This window comes from Phragmites australis, chromosome 17 (assembly GCF_958298935.1).
Source record: "Phragmites australis chromosome 17, lpPhrAust1.1, whole genome shotgun sequence".
In the NCBI taxonomy this organism is placed as follows: Eukaryota; Viridiplantae; Streptophyta; class Magnoliopsida; order Poales; family Poaceae; genus Phragmites; species Phragmites australis.
Window position 1 is genome coordinate 16,303,491 of NC_084937.1, and position 14,628 is coordinate 16,318,118.

The 14,628-nt window shown below is 46.1% G+C and overlaps 2 protein-coding genes across 5 annotated transcripts; one reads left to right on the top strand and one right to left on the bottom strand.

Moving 5' to 3' along the window:
• The first annotated feature begins 5,747 nt into the window (after positions 1–5,747).
• On the top strand, positions 5,748–10,836 carry LOC133897581 (proton pump-interactor BIP103-like). The gene is made up of 8 exons (XM_062338362.1): positions 5,748–5,898; positions 7,429–7,788; positions 7,972–8,166; positions 8,250–8,429; positions 8,514–8,708; positions 9,408–9,506; positions 9,597–10,103; positions 10,189–10,836. Exons 2-8 carry the CDS (start codon positions 7,438–7,440, stop codon positions 10,525–10,527), a joined length of 1,866 nt encoding a protein of 621 aa, XP_062194346.1. The 5' UTR covers positions 5,748–5,898; positions 7,429–7,437; the 3' UTR covers positions 10,528–10,836.
• A 184-nt stretch (positions 10,837–11,020) lies between these two features.
• LOC133897582 (uncharacterized) lies at positions 11,021–14,218 on the bottom strand. Of its 4 annotated transcripts, none has more exons than XM_062338367.1 (9): positions 13,915–14,218; positions 13,763–13,829; positions 13,256–13,284; positions 12,968–13,176; positions 12,704–12,753; positions 12,183–12,287; positions 12,041–12,104; positions 11,345–11,498; positions 11,021–11,251 (listed from the first exon to the last, which is right to left on the bottom strand). In XM_062338367.1, exons 1-9 carry the CDS (start codon positions 14,113–14,115, stop codon positions 11,096–11,098), a joined length of 1,035 nt encoding a protein of 344 aa, XP_062194351.1. In that variant the 5' UTR covers positions 14,116–14,218; the 3' UTR covers positions 11,021–11,095. The 4 variants fall into 4 exon arrangements, with proteins under 4 accessions (XP_062194351.1, XP_062194348.1, XP_062194347.1 ...); XM_062338364.1 differs by having other exon boundaries at positions 12,183–12,281; positions 12,704–12,822; XM_062338363.1 differs by having other exon boundaries at positions 12,704–12,822.
• Positions 14,219–14,628: the final 410 nt, after the last annotated feature.

Genomic DNA, 14,628 nt, shown 5'->3' on the forward strand with positions numbered 1-14,628 from the left:
TGGTAGGGGCCTTGAGCCCCCTTAGCCCTTGTTGGACCCACCATTGGCTCTTTCCTCATCCATGGCCCAAAAGTTTGGAGGAGGGACTCCATTGTCCGACACCCCCTCCTCCTTGAATCTGACCTTGCTCTCTGTTGTTTATGTTAGCCGAGCAATACCATGCATGGTACGTGCATGGCCTGGATGCCCAAGTGCTGAGCTTGCCAACAGCCTGAGAAGATCACGACGGTAGGAAGATTTGTTTCTATCTCTAGGAGCTAGCTTTCCTTATTAATAGGGATTTGTTTTGGAATGTAACCAACTCCTGTACTCTTTATATGCCCACTGGCTCCTAATGAGAATTCAAGTGTGATCTTCCAATTCACCTTCATAATATCAGTTAAGGTCTGATCCTAGCCTCTCCAATCCATCTCGTTCTTCTTCGCCTCCGACCTCTCTCCGCGACGTCTCACCATGACTACACCTTCAGATGCAGATAAGGCTTGAGCCAATGCTGAGGCCGCCCGCCTTGTCACCCTGGCCAAGGCCGACCTCAATGTCAAGACCACGCTTTGGGCATAGACTGTCGCTGTCTCAAGCATCAAACTCCTCGTCCCCACCACCCTCGACCTCCTAGCTAGCAACTACGTCCAGTGGCCCAGCTTGTTCGAAGTCACTCTCGAGAATATGCTCTCGATGATCATCTGTGCATAGCCACCTCCTTGTCTCCAAACACACAGTGGCTCCGCCTCGACGCCCTCATTCACTCCTGGTTGTACGCAGCCATCACACCTGAGCTGCTCGCCATGATCATGGACTCTGCGGCCTCGGGCACATGATTTGGACACGCATTGAGGGGCTCTACCGCGACAATGCTGAGACACACGCCATCTACCTTGAGAAAGAGTTCTAGGGCCTCATGCAAGGCTCTATGATCATCACCGACTACTTCTGCAAGAAAAAGACTCGCCGATGAGCTGACTGCGGTTGGCACTCCGATCATCGATAAGAGCCTCATCCTCAATACCTTGTGCGGATTGTGCCCACGACTTATGCACATGCACACACTCATCTCCATGTAGCGCCCCATTCCATCCTTCCTGGAGAGTCACTTGGCTCTTCTCCTTGAAGAACTGACCGCACCGTCTGAGTCCTCCAATGGCAGCTCGACTCCTTCGGTCTTCGTCACCACCTCCGGTGCCAACTCCTCCAAGGGCTCCTCCACGGGTCTTCCCCTAACATTATCAATCCTGGCCATAACTGCACCACTGCCACCAACTCTGCCTCCTACCATCACAACAACAACCGCCGTCGCAACAATGGACGTGGCAACGGTGGAGGCGGCAACCACGGTGGCATCGACAGCGATCAGGGCACCAACAGGGGCGATGCTCACCCTAGCACCTAGGGCTCAGCCCCTGGCCTTCACTACAGAATCTCTGGGCCAGGTCCATTCAGATGTGGCCCAATCAGGGTGCCTTGGGTCCACAGCAAGGTGCATTCACTGCCACTGTCCCAACACCGGCTCCAGCCCCTGGCGTCCAGTGGGCGACTGTGCTGAGCACGCAGTGGCCTAGCATGGAGGCGCCCTTCGTGCAGTACAGCTTCACGCCACCTACCTCCTGGGATCAATAACAACTCATGCATGCGTTCAACACCATGCAGCTGAATCTTCCCTCTACAGATTGGTTAATGGATTCTGGGGCATATGTGCACATGACTTCGGATCAAGGTAACCTCTCAGCGTTCTCCTGCATTCCTTCTGTTGCTTCCTCATATGCCATTGTTGGAAATGGGTCCCATCTTCCTATTACCCACACTAGCACGGCTTCCCTTGATTTTCCTTCACGTTCTTTTCGACTAAACAATGTTATTGTCACTCCTTCTCTCATTAAGAACTTGAATTCCATTCGTCGTTTCACTATTGATAATCATTGTTCTGTCAAATTTGACCCTTTTGGTCTTTCCATGAAGGATCTTCAAACCAGGAACGTGATCGTTTGGTGCAATAGCCATGGTGACCTATATCCTCTTCATTGGTCGCCGCCTACTCCACATGCAATTGCTTTCACACATACCTCCTTCACCTTGTGGCACTGACACCTCAGTCACCTCAGCATCCAAGCTCTATCACACCTTGACAATGCTTCTCATATCTCTTGTAATAAAATTTTGGAAGAATCCTTGTGCCATGCATGCCAACTTGACCGACATGTGCGTCTTTTGTTTTATCCTTTGTCCTCTTGTACTACTACAGCTTTCAAGTTAATACATTGTGATCTTTGGACCTCGCCCATCCCTAGTTTTTTGGTTACAAATATTATCTTGTTGTGTTAGATGATTTCACTCACTACTTATAGACATTCCCACTCCACTTGGAATCCGAGGTGTTTGACATTCTTCGTAATTTCTTTGCATATGTTTGCACCCAATTCTCTTCTGGTGTTTGTGGTGTCCAGTGCGACAATGGTGGAGAATTTGACAATCAAACCATGCGTCTTCATCTTCTCTCACATGGTGTTGCACTCCACATTTCATGTCCACATACATCTCAATAGAATGGCAAAGCGGAATGCATCATCCATTCTACCAATAACATTCTTCGGTCCCTCCTTTTTCAGGCCAGCATGGCTCCTCCCTACTGGGTCGAGGCCCTCCACATTGCTACTTATCTTCTTAATCTCCACCCCACAAAGTCTCTCAACTTCGGTATTCCTCATCATGCTCTTTTTGGGTCACCTCCCGATTTCTCTCATCTTCGGGTTTTTGGTTGTAGGTGCTATCCGAACCTATCTGCCACAACCCCTCACAAGCTCAGGCCGCGCTCCGCGCCTTGTGTCTTTCTCGGTTACCCCACAAACTACAAGGGATACCGCTGCCTTGATCTTTCCAAAAACCGTGGCATCATCTTTCGTCATGTCATCTTTGATGAGTCCGCTTTTTCGTTGGCAGAACAGCCACGACCGCCGGTTCCCTCCGACTTTGATTTTTTGTCAGTTGTAGCTCATACTTCTCCTGCTGCTCCTCTCTCCATTATGCATCATGCGCCCGCACTACTGGCTCCACCCACCACACACGCCGTCCTAGCCACATCTATGCCACTCGAGCTGCTTCTCAGACTGCTTTGCATACCCTCTCACCTGCCACATCGCCCAATCAGCCTGCCCCGCCGCATCCACCAGCCGTGTCACACACTTCTATTATTGTTGCCACACCTCCACCACCCACAACACAACAAGTTACCCACCCATCAATTATCACATCATGACCACCCGTGGTAAACACGATTTTCGTCTCCCGGTGGATCGGCTCAACCTCCATGTGGTCGTTCCATCACCAATTCCGCGCTCTTACCGCACCACACTTAATGATGAAAAATGATGTCTGGCTATGCATCAAGAATTTGATGCTTTATGTGCTAACCGCACGTGGGATCTTGTTTCCCGTCCTGTTGGTGTTAATGTTGTTATAGGAAAATGGATTTATCAGCACAAGTTGAAGCCTGATGGCTCCTTGGACCGATACAAGGCATGTTGGGTTTCTTCGGGGCTTCTTCTAGTGGCCTAGTGTTTACTTCGGCGAGACGTTCAATTCGGACATCAAATCGGCCACTGTACGCATCGTCTTCACCGTCGCCTTGGCTAATGACTGGCCTACCCATTAGCTCGACGTCAACAATGCCTTCCTCAATGGCACGCTCGCTGAAATAGTTTACTGTCAACAACCCTCCAGCTTCGTCAACCCAACACGTAGCACGCACGTTTGCCACCTCAACCGGTCCCTGTACGGCCTCAAGCAGGCCCTGAGGGCCTGGTTTAGTCGCTTCGTGACGTACCTTATGTCCTTGGGATTCTCGGCGTCCAAGGAGGGTCCTTCATTGTTCATCTACTGCCACGACAGTGACACCATCTACCTCATGCTGTACATCGACAACATCATCCTCACGACCTCATCACCAACCTTGCGACGCAAAGTGATTGATTTGCTTCACTGTGAATTTTCACTCAAGGACCTCAGCGAGCTGCACTTCTTCCTCTGTGTTTCCATGCAACGTACTGCTGCCAGCTTCTTCCTATCATAGCGCCAGTACACGAAGGATATTTTGGTGTGCGCTGGCATGACCAACTACAATCCTTACAGCACGCCCGTCGACACCAGCGCCAAGCTTCCCTATGGTGGTGCACCTGTGGCCAATGCCACTGACTATAGGAGCATCGTCGACACTCTCTAGTACTTGACATTCACACATCCCGACATAGCCTACACGGTCCATAGGCTTGTCTCCACATGCATGATCCACGTGAGCTGCACGCTAATCTCACAAAGCGAATTCTCTGCTATCTCAGTGGGACCATTGATCATGGCTTGCAGCTCTATCGGACTCCACCGACATCCTTGACCGCCTACACCCGTAAGTCGACTTCAGGCTACGACATCTTTCTCGATGACAACCTCATCTCATGGTCCTCCAAGCACCAACAGATAGTCTCTCGCTCTAGCGCTGAAGCGGATTACCGTGCTGTTGCAAATGCTGTCGCTGAATCTGGTTGGCTTCGTCAACTCCTCGCTAAACTAAATCGTCCGCTCCAGCGTGCTACCATTGTCTTTTGTGACAACATTAGCATTGTCTATCTCTCGACTAACCCTGTCCTGCATCAACAGACGAAACATGTTGAGATTGTTCTCCACTTCGTTCGGGAACAAGTGGCCCACGGTGAGGTTCGCGTGCTTCATGTTACGACGACATCGCAGTATGTTGATGTGTTCACCAAGGGCTTGCCTACCACCGTCTTTCAGGATTTTTGTTCCAGCTTGAACATCCGTCCTGCTACTGTTCCAACTACAGGGGTGTTAGCCGAGTAGTACCATGCATGGAATGTGCATGGCCTGGACGTCCAAGCACTGAGCACACCAATAACCTGAGAAGATCACGACGACAGCCTACGGAGATCACGATGGCAGGAAGATTTGTTTCTATCTTCTGGAGCCAGCTTTCCTTATTGTTAGGGATGTGTTTTGGCATGTAACCAACTCTTGTACTCTTTATATGCCCACCAACTCCTAATGAGAATTCGAGTGTGATCTTCCAATTCGCCTTCAGTTTCATCTGCCTCCAGTTTTCTCCAATTTAATTTTCTTATTTCTTTTGCACACACAAAAAAAAAAGATGACACCTCCTAACATCAATGGAAGCTGGTGACATGGACCCATGTCGGATGGGATTGATGGCAATTCGCAATTTGCATTTTGGGATGACAAATCCAAAATCATACCCCACTTGCACATGACCTTAGAACCACTTCCCCTTTATGCGGCTCCTGTTTTCCACACGATCTAAAGTCTGTTTGGAATGTAATTATTTTTGTCACATTTAAATTTAAACAACTTCAGACAGTGTTTGTTTATTGTCACCATTTCAATTTATCTAAGGTTTTAACCTCCTAACTCACTTATTATAGATACAATATTTGGCTAAAATTTATCTAATATTAGTCAATTTTTTTAACACAAAAGTGTGACAAGACTAATCAGCAATGCGTGGTAAAATTAATCACGAACCAAACGGACCGTAATTTTTGGTATTGTTTCTCCACTAAGTGGTGCACTTCGATCATCCGATAGTGTCACCGACAGCTGGGCCCAACCACGCTGGCGAGCCCACTCCATTTCCCCTTGCGGAGCGATCAGGAGAAACGATCCGGTAATTTCCTGCCGATAGCAACCAAACAAAACCAGGAGAGGAAAAAAAAAATCGTCTTCGTATATAAGCCCCCTGCCTCCCTTCGCTTCCGGTTCCAGGCAGGCGCACAGCCCAAACCCCCTCCTCCCTCAAATCGTCTCCAGATTTGGCGACCGCCGCCGCTGTCGCCAGATCGGAGCGAGCGCGGCCTCGCTTCGCCCCTGCGCCACCGTTGCCTGGTGAGTGAGCCCGTCCTGCCAGTCCCGTGCTGTGGTACGTTTCCTCGAGTCGCGCCAGATTTGGTCGCAGGCGCGCCGGCGCCGGCTCGGAGCTGCCCGCCTGCTCCGATCTGCGCGGGCTCTGGCCACGGGGGGCGGGGGGACGCGGGGTGGTGTAGGTGCTTGATGATCTGATTCGATTTGGTTTGGCTCGGATTTGGGGCGGTGGTTTTTTGTTATTTTGTGGTGATCGGTTTTCTGGTGGAAATGGGCGTGCCGGAATTCGTGGGTGTAGCCTCGTAGATCTGGATTGGCGGGCCGCTTGGATTGAGGCTGCGCGCTGGAGGTAGGGAATCAGAGAAGCATGGCTGTGATCTGCTGTACCTCGTGAATCCCGCTTGAATTTGAAGGGCGCGTTCTCGGTTCCGCAGCGGAGGAGCTGGGTTTTTTAATCGGATCCTGCGCGTGTTGGTGGTGAATTGTTCTCCTCCGCGAGTAATCTGGGTCTCTTAGATTTTTCCTTCGATGGGAGTAACCTTTGTTCCATTTCGTGTGTTGAATCTGCCGCTGCAATTTGCTGATAGGTTTTACGGTAGCGAATAGGTAGCTGGTTATTGGTACTGGCGGTATGTCAGTCGACCGACTGCAGTGCAAGTTGCCCAGTGGACTCAGTTCCTTTGCCAGATCAGGATCAGCTATTTTCTGCAACTAGATTGTTAGAGTTCACGTTGATTGCTTTCGGGCCACTGCATGAATGAACTGTATTCTTTTCATTTTGTCTTAGAACTTGATGATTCGAGTAGAGCTTTTGCAGAATGAAGAGTAGCATGACCCTGAAACATGTTTAGAAAATATGACCCAAAACAGATAATGCCATGCAATCCCCATTTGATGTGTCATTGGTAGCTGTCATGTGGGTGTGGGCTTTGTGTGCCAGTGGGTCAGTGTGCAGCTGCACGCCTCACCACCTTGCCCAGAGAACGTGTGAGCTGTGAGTTGCATCATTGCATGCCTCCTCCAAACTATGTCCCCGCTTGGCTGCCAACAAATCTTAACTAGCACCAAAATTACACCAGCACGCTTTCCCATCTGCTCTTTTGTCTGACTCCCTTTACTCTTTGGGAAACGAAAAGAAGAAATAGACAAGTGAACCATTACACAAACTGTAAAGCTCTGAAAAGGAACCCTGCCTTTTATATCAAAACCTCTACACTTCCCATATCTGTCTCCCAGATCCTCAAATTGGGGTTGCAGCTGCAGTCAATCCCAGGTGAACCTATTCTGTCACTCTTTACTTTGTAGGCTAAACAGAAGAGTAGTTTTGGATGTGGTGCTTTGCTTCCTATTTTTGTGATGTGCAGGCTTGGCATAGAATTCCTCTCAGATGGGAATTGGATGAGGGATTTGATGCCTGTTTCAATTTGGGGGTAGGGAAACAGAGTTAGTGTGGATAGTTTTGTAGTTGTACATTAAATGCCCCCTTGAATGATAACTTGGAGATAACTTCCCTTTTGATGATTACTATTCCACTAATAGTTTTATGTGCTGCAGCTGCAGGACATGGGAATGGAGGTCGTTGGAGCTGAAGCAGCACCAGCACAGGTCAAAGTATCTGATGGAGAAGTAAACCTATTCCAAGAGAAGGAAAGTAAAGAAACTGCAAAAGAGCGTGAGGAGGCAGCTGTTTTTGGTTCAGACACAAATGGAGCCACAAATGCTGCTGATCTGGCACCTCCAAAGGACGCAAAGGATGAGTGGCCTGAACCTAAGCAAACTCATGCCTTCTACTTTGTCAAAATCCGCTCATTCGAGGATCCTAAGCTGAGGGCAAAACTCGAGCAGGCTGACAAAGAATTCCAGAAGAAAATCCAAGTTCGTTCCAAAATTATCGAGGCTGTAAGAGCCAAGAAGGTATTGTTCTTACGATGCACTCTGCATCGGCAAGAGGTTCCATGTTCTGTAGTTTGTTTAAATGGATGCATATTCTTTTGATTCCCTACTGTGTTATTGATGGGAGTAGACAACTAGGGAAGCGAACTGCATAAACCATGGTCCATGGTGTGTCTCTTTTTAGAACCTGTACTTTCTCTGCAGGCGGAGCGCTCCAGTATTATCTTGGAGCTGAAGCCATTGACTGCTGAGAACAAACAGTATAATGGCGTTTTCAATGAGAAGTTGAAGGAGATGGAGCCTCTTCGAAGCAGTTTAGGCAAGTTTCGTGATGAAAACAATGCCATGCGGGCACAGAGCGCAGGTTTATGCTCTTCTATCGAAGAGCTTGAGGAAACGGTATGCCTGAACACTTTTCTAACTCAGCTTCCACCCCTACGATGTTTAATTGTATATTTTTTCCCTCCATTGCTCCTCCATAGATCAAGATGTTGAACAATCGCATAGTTCATGAGAGCATATCTTTAGCTGAGGAGAAGCGTCTGGTCAAAGAAATTAAGGATCTTGAAAAAACCAGATCGAAAGTTGTTTCTAATGCTGCTAATCGAGCTAAACTGCAAGACACAGTGATTGAAAAAGAGGCCATACAGGACCAGGTCAAAGTAAGTATATTATGCTGCAACTTCATCTTTTGTTTCTGCATGTATTTCCTGAAGAAATAGAAAGTGCTGACAGTCAACATTCAGATCATTGGGGAGGGCATTGAAGGAATAAAGAAGGAGCGACAAACAGTTAGATCTAAGATTAAGGTCCTGGAGGATGAACTAAAGGCTGTTGATGCTGAGATTGCTTCACTTCAAGAAGATTTAGATGCAGCCACTGCCAGAAAGGACAAGACATATGAATCATTGGTCGAATTGAGACAAGAACGTGATGTGAAAGTAAGTTAGCATATCTTGAAAATCTCTCATACAGAAATTATGTTTGCCCTCATAAAATTGTTCTCTGCCATGCTTGGGCTAAGAAGAGGGAACACCCTATTTCTTGTCTTACCCGATGGTTTAGATTAACTGTGTGTGCCTGTGCAGCATTAGCTGCTTTTTTTTAGTAGTCTTGTTTTGTGGTTTGCGTCCTAGCTAAGGCTGGGTCAGATTAGTGGACCTGCTCTTTTGTTTTGCTTTTCCTCTATCTGTTCTGGGTGTTAGCTTTCTATATAAGTTGGGTCTGCTGTGTTACAGTTATCTTCTCATAAATATGTTTATGTGATGATGCATCATCCCTAAATCCCTGTGCATTGAATCAACTACCTTTCCTTGAGCTTGTAGTTGAATGGATTTTTGATCTATCTCTGTTCTTTCAAATAATTAATTTGATGCATTATATAACATCCACATGTTGGCATTCATACTGCCAGTTGAATTCCATGCATAGTGTTTGTTCATTTAGCAGCACAATGTCATCAGGACCATATTAGGCTGATGGGGATTTGTTCCTGTAGGCCTTTAATGCCTTAGAAGTGGCAATGGGTTAACTTATTGTTTGTTGCATTATCTGAGGTGGCATGACATGTTTTGGGAAACATGTCACTGGATTATGATTATGTGGGGCTGTTCATTGATACTCTGCTGTACTTGATCCAGAACGCCTCCTTCCATCAAAACCGAATGGCTTTGAACAAAGCTAGGGATTATTCTTTGAGGAATATGTTAGCAGAATTACAAGAGCTCCACAAGACTGAGGTGTGCTTCTAAAAATATTAATGTGTTAGCATGGCTTGATCCCCTATTATCCTCACATGTATCTGTACTAAATGTTTGTTGCTCTGATAGGTTGGCAAGTTCATGACCCAATGGTGCGAGAACAAGGTCTTCAGAGAGGATTATGAAAAGAGGGTCCTCTCCTCCCTCAACAGCCGACTACTGAGCCGAGATGGCCGGATGAGGAATCCTGATGAGAAGCCCATATTCATCGAGTCACAGGCGACAGCGCCGCCTGCAGAACATGAGCCCATCCCAGTAAAATTGCCTGCGAAACAGGCAAAGGAAGTGCCTGCTACCCAAGCAGATGAAGCTCCCAGGGTTGAAGCCCATTCAAAAGGACCTGTTAAGTCACTTAAGGCAAAAGCTGCCCTGGATGCTGATGATGAATATGAGGCTGAGCCTCCGAAGGAGAAGCCAAAGCCTAAAGAGGCTGATTTGGCGAGGTTGAAAGAGATAAAGAGACAGGAAGAGATAGAGAAGAACAGGCTTGCTTTGGAAAGAAAGAAGAAGCAGGCAGAGAAGCAAGCAGCGAAGGCCGCAGCCCGAGCACAAAAGGACGCTGAGAAGAAGCTTAAGGTCTCTCTCTCTCTCTCTCTCTCTCTCTCTCTCTCTCTCGTGTGTGTGTGTGATCTGTACTGTAACATGCTAAGAATTGTTTCAGAAAGAGGAGAAGAAAGCTAAGAAGAAGGCCGGAGGAGCTGATACCGATGAGCCCTCTGAATCGGACGCCAAGTCTGAAGAAGCTGCGGAAGCCCAAGCTGAGGACGAAGCAGCTCCAGCTTCCACAATGGTGAAGAAAGAACAGAAGGAGAGCATCCGGTACAGGAACGTGGTGAGCCGGAGCAAGGCCCCACCGCCGAAAGCGATCCTGAAGAGGAAGAAAGCCCAGTCCTACTGGTCATGGGCTGGCCCAGCCGCAGCAGTGGCTGCCGTGCTCCTCGCCCTCCTTGCGGTGCTAGGCTACTACCAGTACTACCTCCCGGGGAGCGCCAGCAACTGATGAGGAAGATGGCCGCGCCCTGAAAAGTGCCTACTGGACCAATTTTGCAGGTGGGAGACATGAAACCGAGTGCGTGGTCAGCCGAGACATGAAAGACTGGGGGTCTTGTTGGTTTTGGTTCTGTTGGTTCATTCTGAGTAGTCGGAGAAGAAAACACAGTTGATTTTGATTGCAACTTCCTAGATCTATGTATACTGCGACACTGATATATCCCGCGTACTTTTGTAGTGAAGCGTATATTGCCGTCTGGAATAATGCCTTTTTCCGCTTTAGGTATCTGAAAACAATGCCTTTGGCTTTAGGTTTATTTGCATTTGAGCTAAATATGCTGCTGTTGGTTTTCGCATGCGATGGAGTTCGGTAAAATTTTGCAGTATTATCCAACTAGTTAAACTCGATTGTAGTATTTCTCCTTATGAAAAAACGGTAGTGTGCAAAAAAAAAAAAAGATTATGACACGTACCCGTGTATTACTTCGTCGTCGCTCATCACGAAGGAAAAATAAATTAGATTAGCATGCCATCGGAAATTTAATCCACGGATGAAGTATCCAATTTAACAAGTTCGTTTAATTTGTCCCCAAATCACGTCCTCTAAGCTGCAGCTCCTTGAACAACATAGACGATTCTGCCCAGAGCTTCTTGGCTACTTCAACGTCATAAGACAGCCCGGAGGGTCTAATGGTCCTTCCTTTCCCTCCGAAGAAATATTTCCCAGATGCTCCCTGAGACAACAGCGCAAAACACAATTCAAAGTTACTAGTGAATGTTTGTGCATCATTTAACGAAGGTTTGACAAGGATTTAACAGAAGCTTACAGGCGGCGCCAAAGCGGCATCAAGGACAGCGCCAACCCCGGAATCAGTCTGTTGTAGGAGATTCAGGAAGCGCAAAACGAAGAATGCAAACCAAGAGAGGCATGGAGGAAGCTCCCGCATGATGTTTGTTTCCACTACACCAGGATCAGCAGCCCTAGAAACAAGGAATGTAGCAAGTCATATGCTCTTATGTGCAGACAAAACTATGCAAAATAACAAACTGGTAATAATGGATGAATGTGCGACTTGCCAAAGCTTATGTTAAGTTGCTAACAAAGAGTACTGAAACATTGGACATGGATCAGCACTTCTAACCTATCTTCTACAGCAAACATGAGTCATGACAGATTTATATTCTGCAATTGTTTTGTAACATCTAAAAAAGATACGTTTCAGTAGGGAGTTACTCTGTCACTAAAGAATAGAAGGTTCTAGTGAACATGGTATATTTAGAGTTTGGTCCATACTAGAGCCTGATAGTATTCCTATTCCATAGTCTAATGAAAGTCCATTTTTTAATTTTGTTGTAAAACTTAGCACTATAAAAAAAAAGGTGCGGAGGACCCGAAGGGCAGCACATAATTATTCTCCAAAATTTCTACATCAAATAAAATGGGCCTGTAGTTCTCCCAAGGCAAGGATGTAGTTTTACTGTATGGGCAACAACCAAACATAGAGATAATTGATGGTGCATACATGACAGAGACAGAAGATGTGTGAAGCTGTCGATGAAGCTCATATGAGAATAGCAGTAAACAAACTGCAATAGGAGAATGAATCAAAAAATCATGATAGAATTACATGAGGTATACTAAAAAAAATAAGCCAAGAGACATACGTTTGGTATACTCATAAGTAGATGCTAAGGGATAACTTTTCCCCACTGAGCACTGACCAAGTTTCATTCCTCTCAATGCATCCTCAGACACATCAATACCTGAAACTGGATATGTGAAAAGTCGCATGTTATCAAACTATATGTCTGGTTCTTACACAGAAAGAAAGGGAAACGAGTACATTGGTAGCACACCAGCATATGATCTACTGAAATGCAAACTAAGTTTATATTGAGCACCAAGTATGAGCTACTGCAAGAGCAGATGCCATGGAAAGCAGATTGTACAAAGTACATAACAGTCTCGAAACAGCAGAGCCAGTTATGTGGCCAGCATAATTTGAACCACAACACAACCATATTCAGGAAACACTAGCATAAGAAAAGGAAAAAATGGATGACGTGAAACATAAATATGAACAATTGTACACCAAGGATATCTTTTGTTAATACTCGTGCTACAGTTGTTCAACCTAGGTTCAGAAGTAGTTGTTGACTACAAACAACCAAAACTCAGCACTTACCACATCTGTGTGTGAAAGATGTTAGATTAACGACTCTAGAAGGTACCGGGCTGTTCTTCAGCAATGGTAAAAGAATGCTGGTCAGGATAAACGGACCAATGTAGTTTGTCTGTATCATTCTGAAATTTGCATGTAGCACGGTTTAGTAAGTTTTATTTAACAACTAGCAGAAAGGCAAAAATGTAATGCTGAAATAACAAAAACAGCATAGAATGATGACACGACGGATTCTTTTGCAAGGACACTGTCAAGTGAAGCACGTACTCATCAAACCCGTCCTCGGTAATTCGATGAGACTTCGCTAACATGCCAGCATTATTTACCAAAAGCTGGATGTCAGGCACCGAATTTGTCTCCTGAATCCACTGTTTCAGCAAAGTTCCAAACTTCTTAATTGACTTGTAGGATGCCAAGTCGACATGAAACGCTTCAAGGTGGGCATCTGGCTGTTGCCTCCGAATTTCTTGAACAGTCTGTTTCACAGAGTGCGACAATGATGACAACAGGAAATGATAGCATAGCATACATCTAGCGAAGTTCAATATATAATACCTCAGATAACAACTGTGTGGAACGTCCAGCTGATACAAAATAGAATTGCATACTGATTCAGTAAATCAATACCAAGTCATCACAACATGGATGAATCATAGAATCGTGAATCAATCTGACAAGAACAAACAAAAATTTGTACCCCCAACGACTAAGGCAAGGATAAAAATAGATGGACACAGAACAGAATCTAAATACAACAGAGGATCAAACAACTATCCTAGTGCAAGTATAAGACATTAGACATCACAGCAACATTCGCAGATTAATTAAAGGTCATGGCATCCAACTACAAGGAAGGAACAGATTCTGCATTCCAAGGGCCTTGCTGAAGTATCAGGGCATAGGGTTTAATTATAGATTTCGTAACTAAATTCAATTCACAAAAGAAAGCAAGGAAACTGGACGGGTTTGTAGATTGATTTACTTTGGCGATACACGAGTCAACTACGAGGACGCACCCGGACCTGTTCGACGGAATGCCGAAGCGGGAAACACGGGACTCACCGAGGACGACGTGGTAGCCCTCCCGCGCCAGCGCCGCCGCCGCCGCCTTGCCCAGCCCCGATGTCGCCTGCACACGCCGTAGCGGGAGACGTTACACAGAAAATCATGGAGAGAGGTCGACACGTGCACAAGGGAGGTTACCGGGTACGCACCCCGGTGACAACGCAGATGGGACGACGGCCTTCGCCTTCGCCTTCGCCGCCGGCGCAGGGCCCTGGTCGCCGGCGGCGAGGGACGGCGGTCCGGCCGCGGAGGAAGAGGAGGAGGTAGGAGTAGAGGAGGAAGAGGGTCCACAGGACGGCCATGCGCCAGAACTCCGGCGACCGTACCATGCGGAGCGCCTCCCGGTCCATGGAGAGTGTCCGTCGCCTGCGCTGTGCGGTGCGGTGGACTCGGTCTACGAGCGGTAAAAGATGTCAGGTGCCGAGGTGCGCGACGCACGAGTCAGTCTTCTCCCCGTGGGTCTGTTATTTGTTAATTGGCGCACCTACGTCGCTCTGTTTTTATTTTATTGTACAGAGTATGATAAAAAAAAAATTTAAAAAATAGGTTCATAAATTTTGTGTATTTCAATATTTATTTATTAATTTATCAATTTTTAACATATTCAATTAATTATAGAGAAAACAGTAGAATTTTTATGCATGCACATAGCTTTAATATGTAAATAAAAGTAATACTAACCTAAAAATATTTGTTTCATATTTTTTGAGTTTTAATATTTTACTTTATATTTTAGATTTTTTAAGCTGATTTATCAATATAACTAATATTTATTTTGATATTTTTCTAAAATTTTCTAAAAAATAAAAACTACATATATATATATATATGTATATGTGTACGTATATATACATATACATATA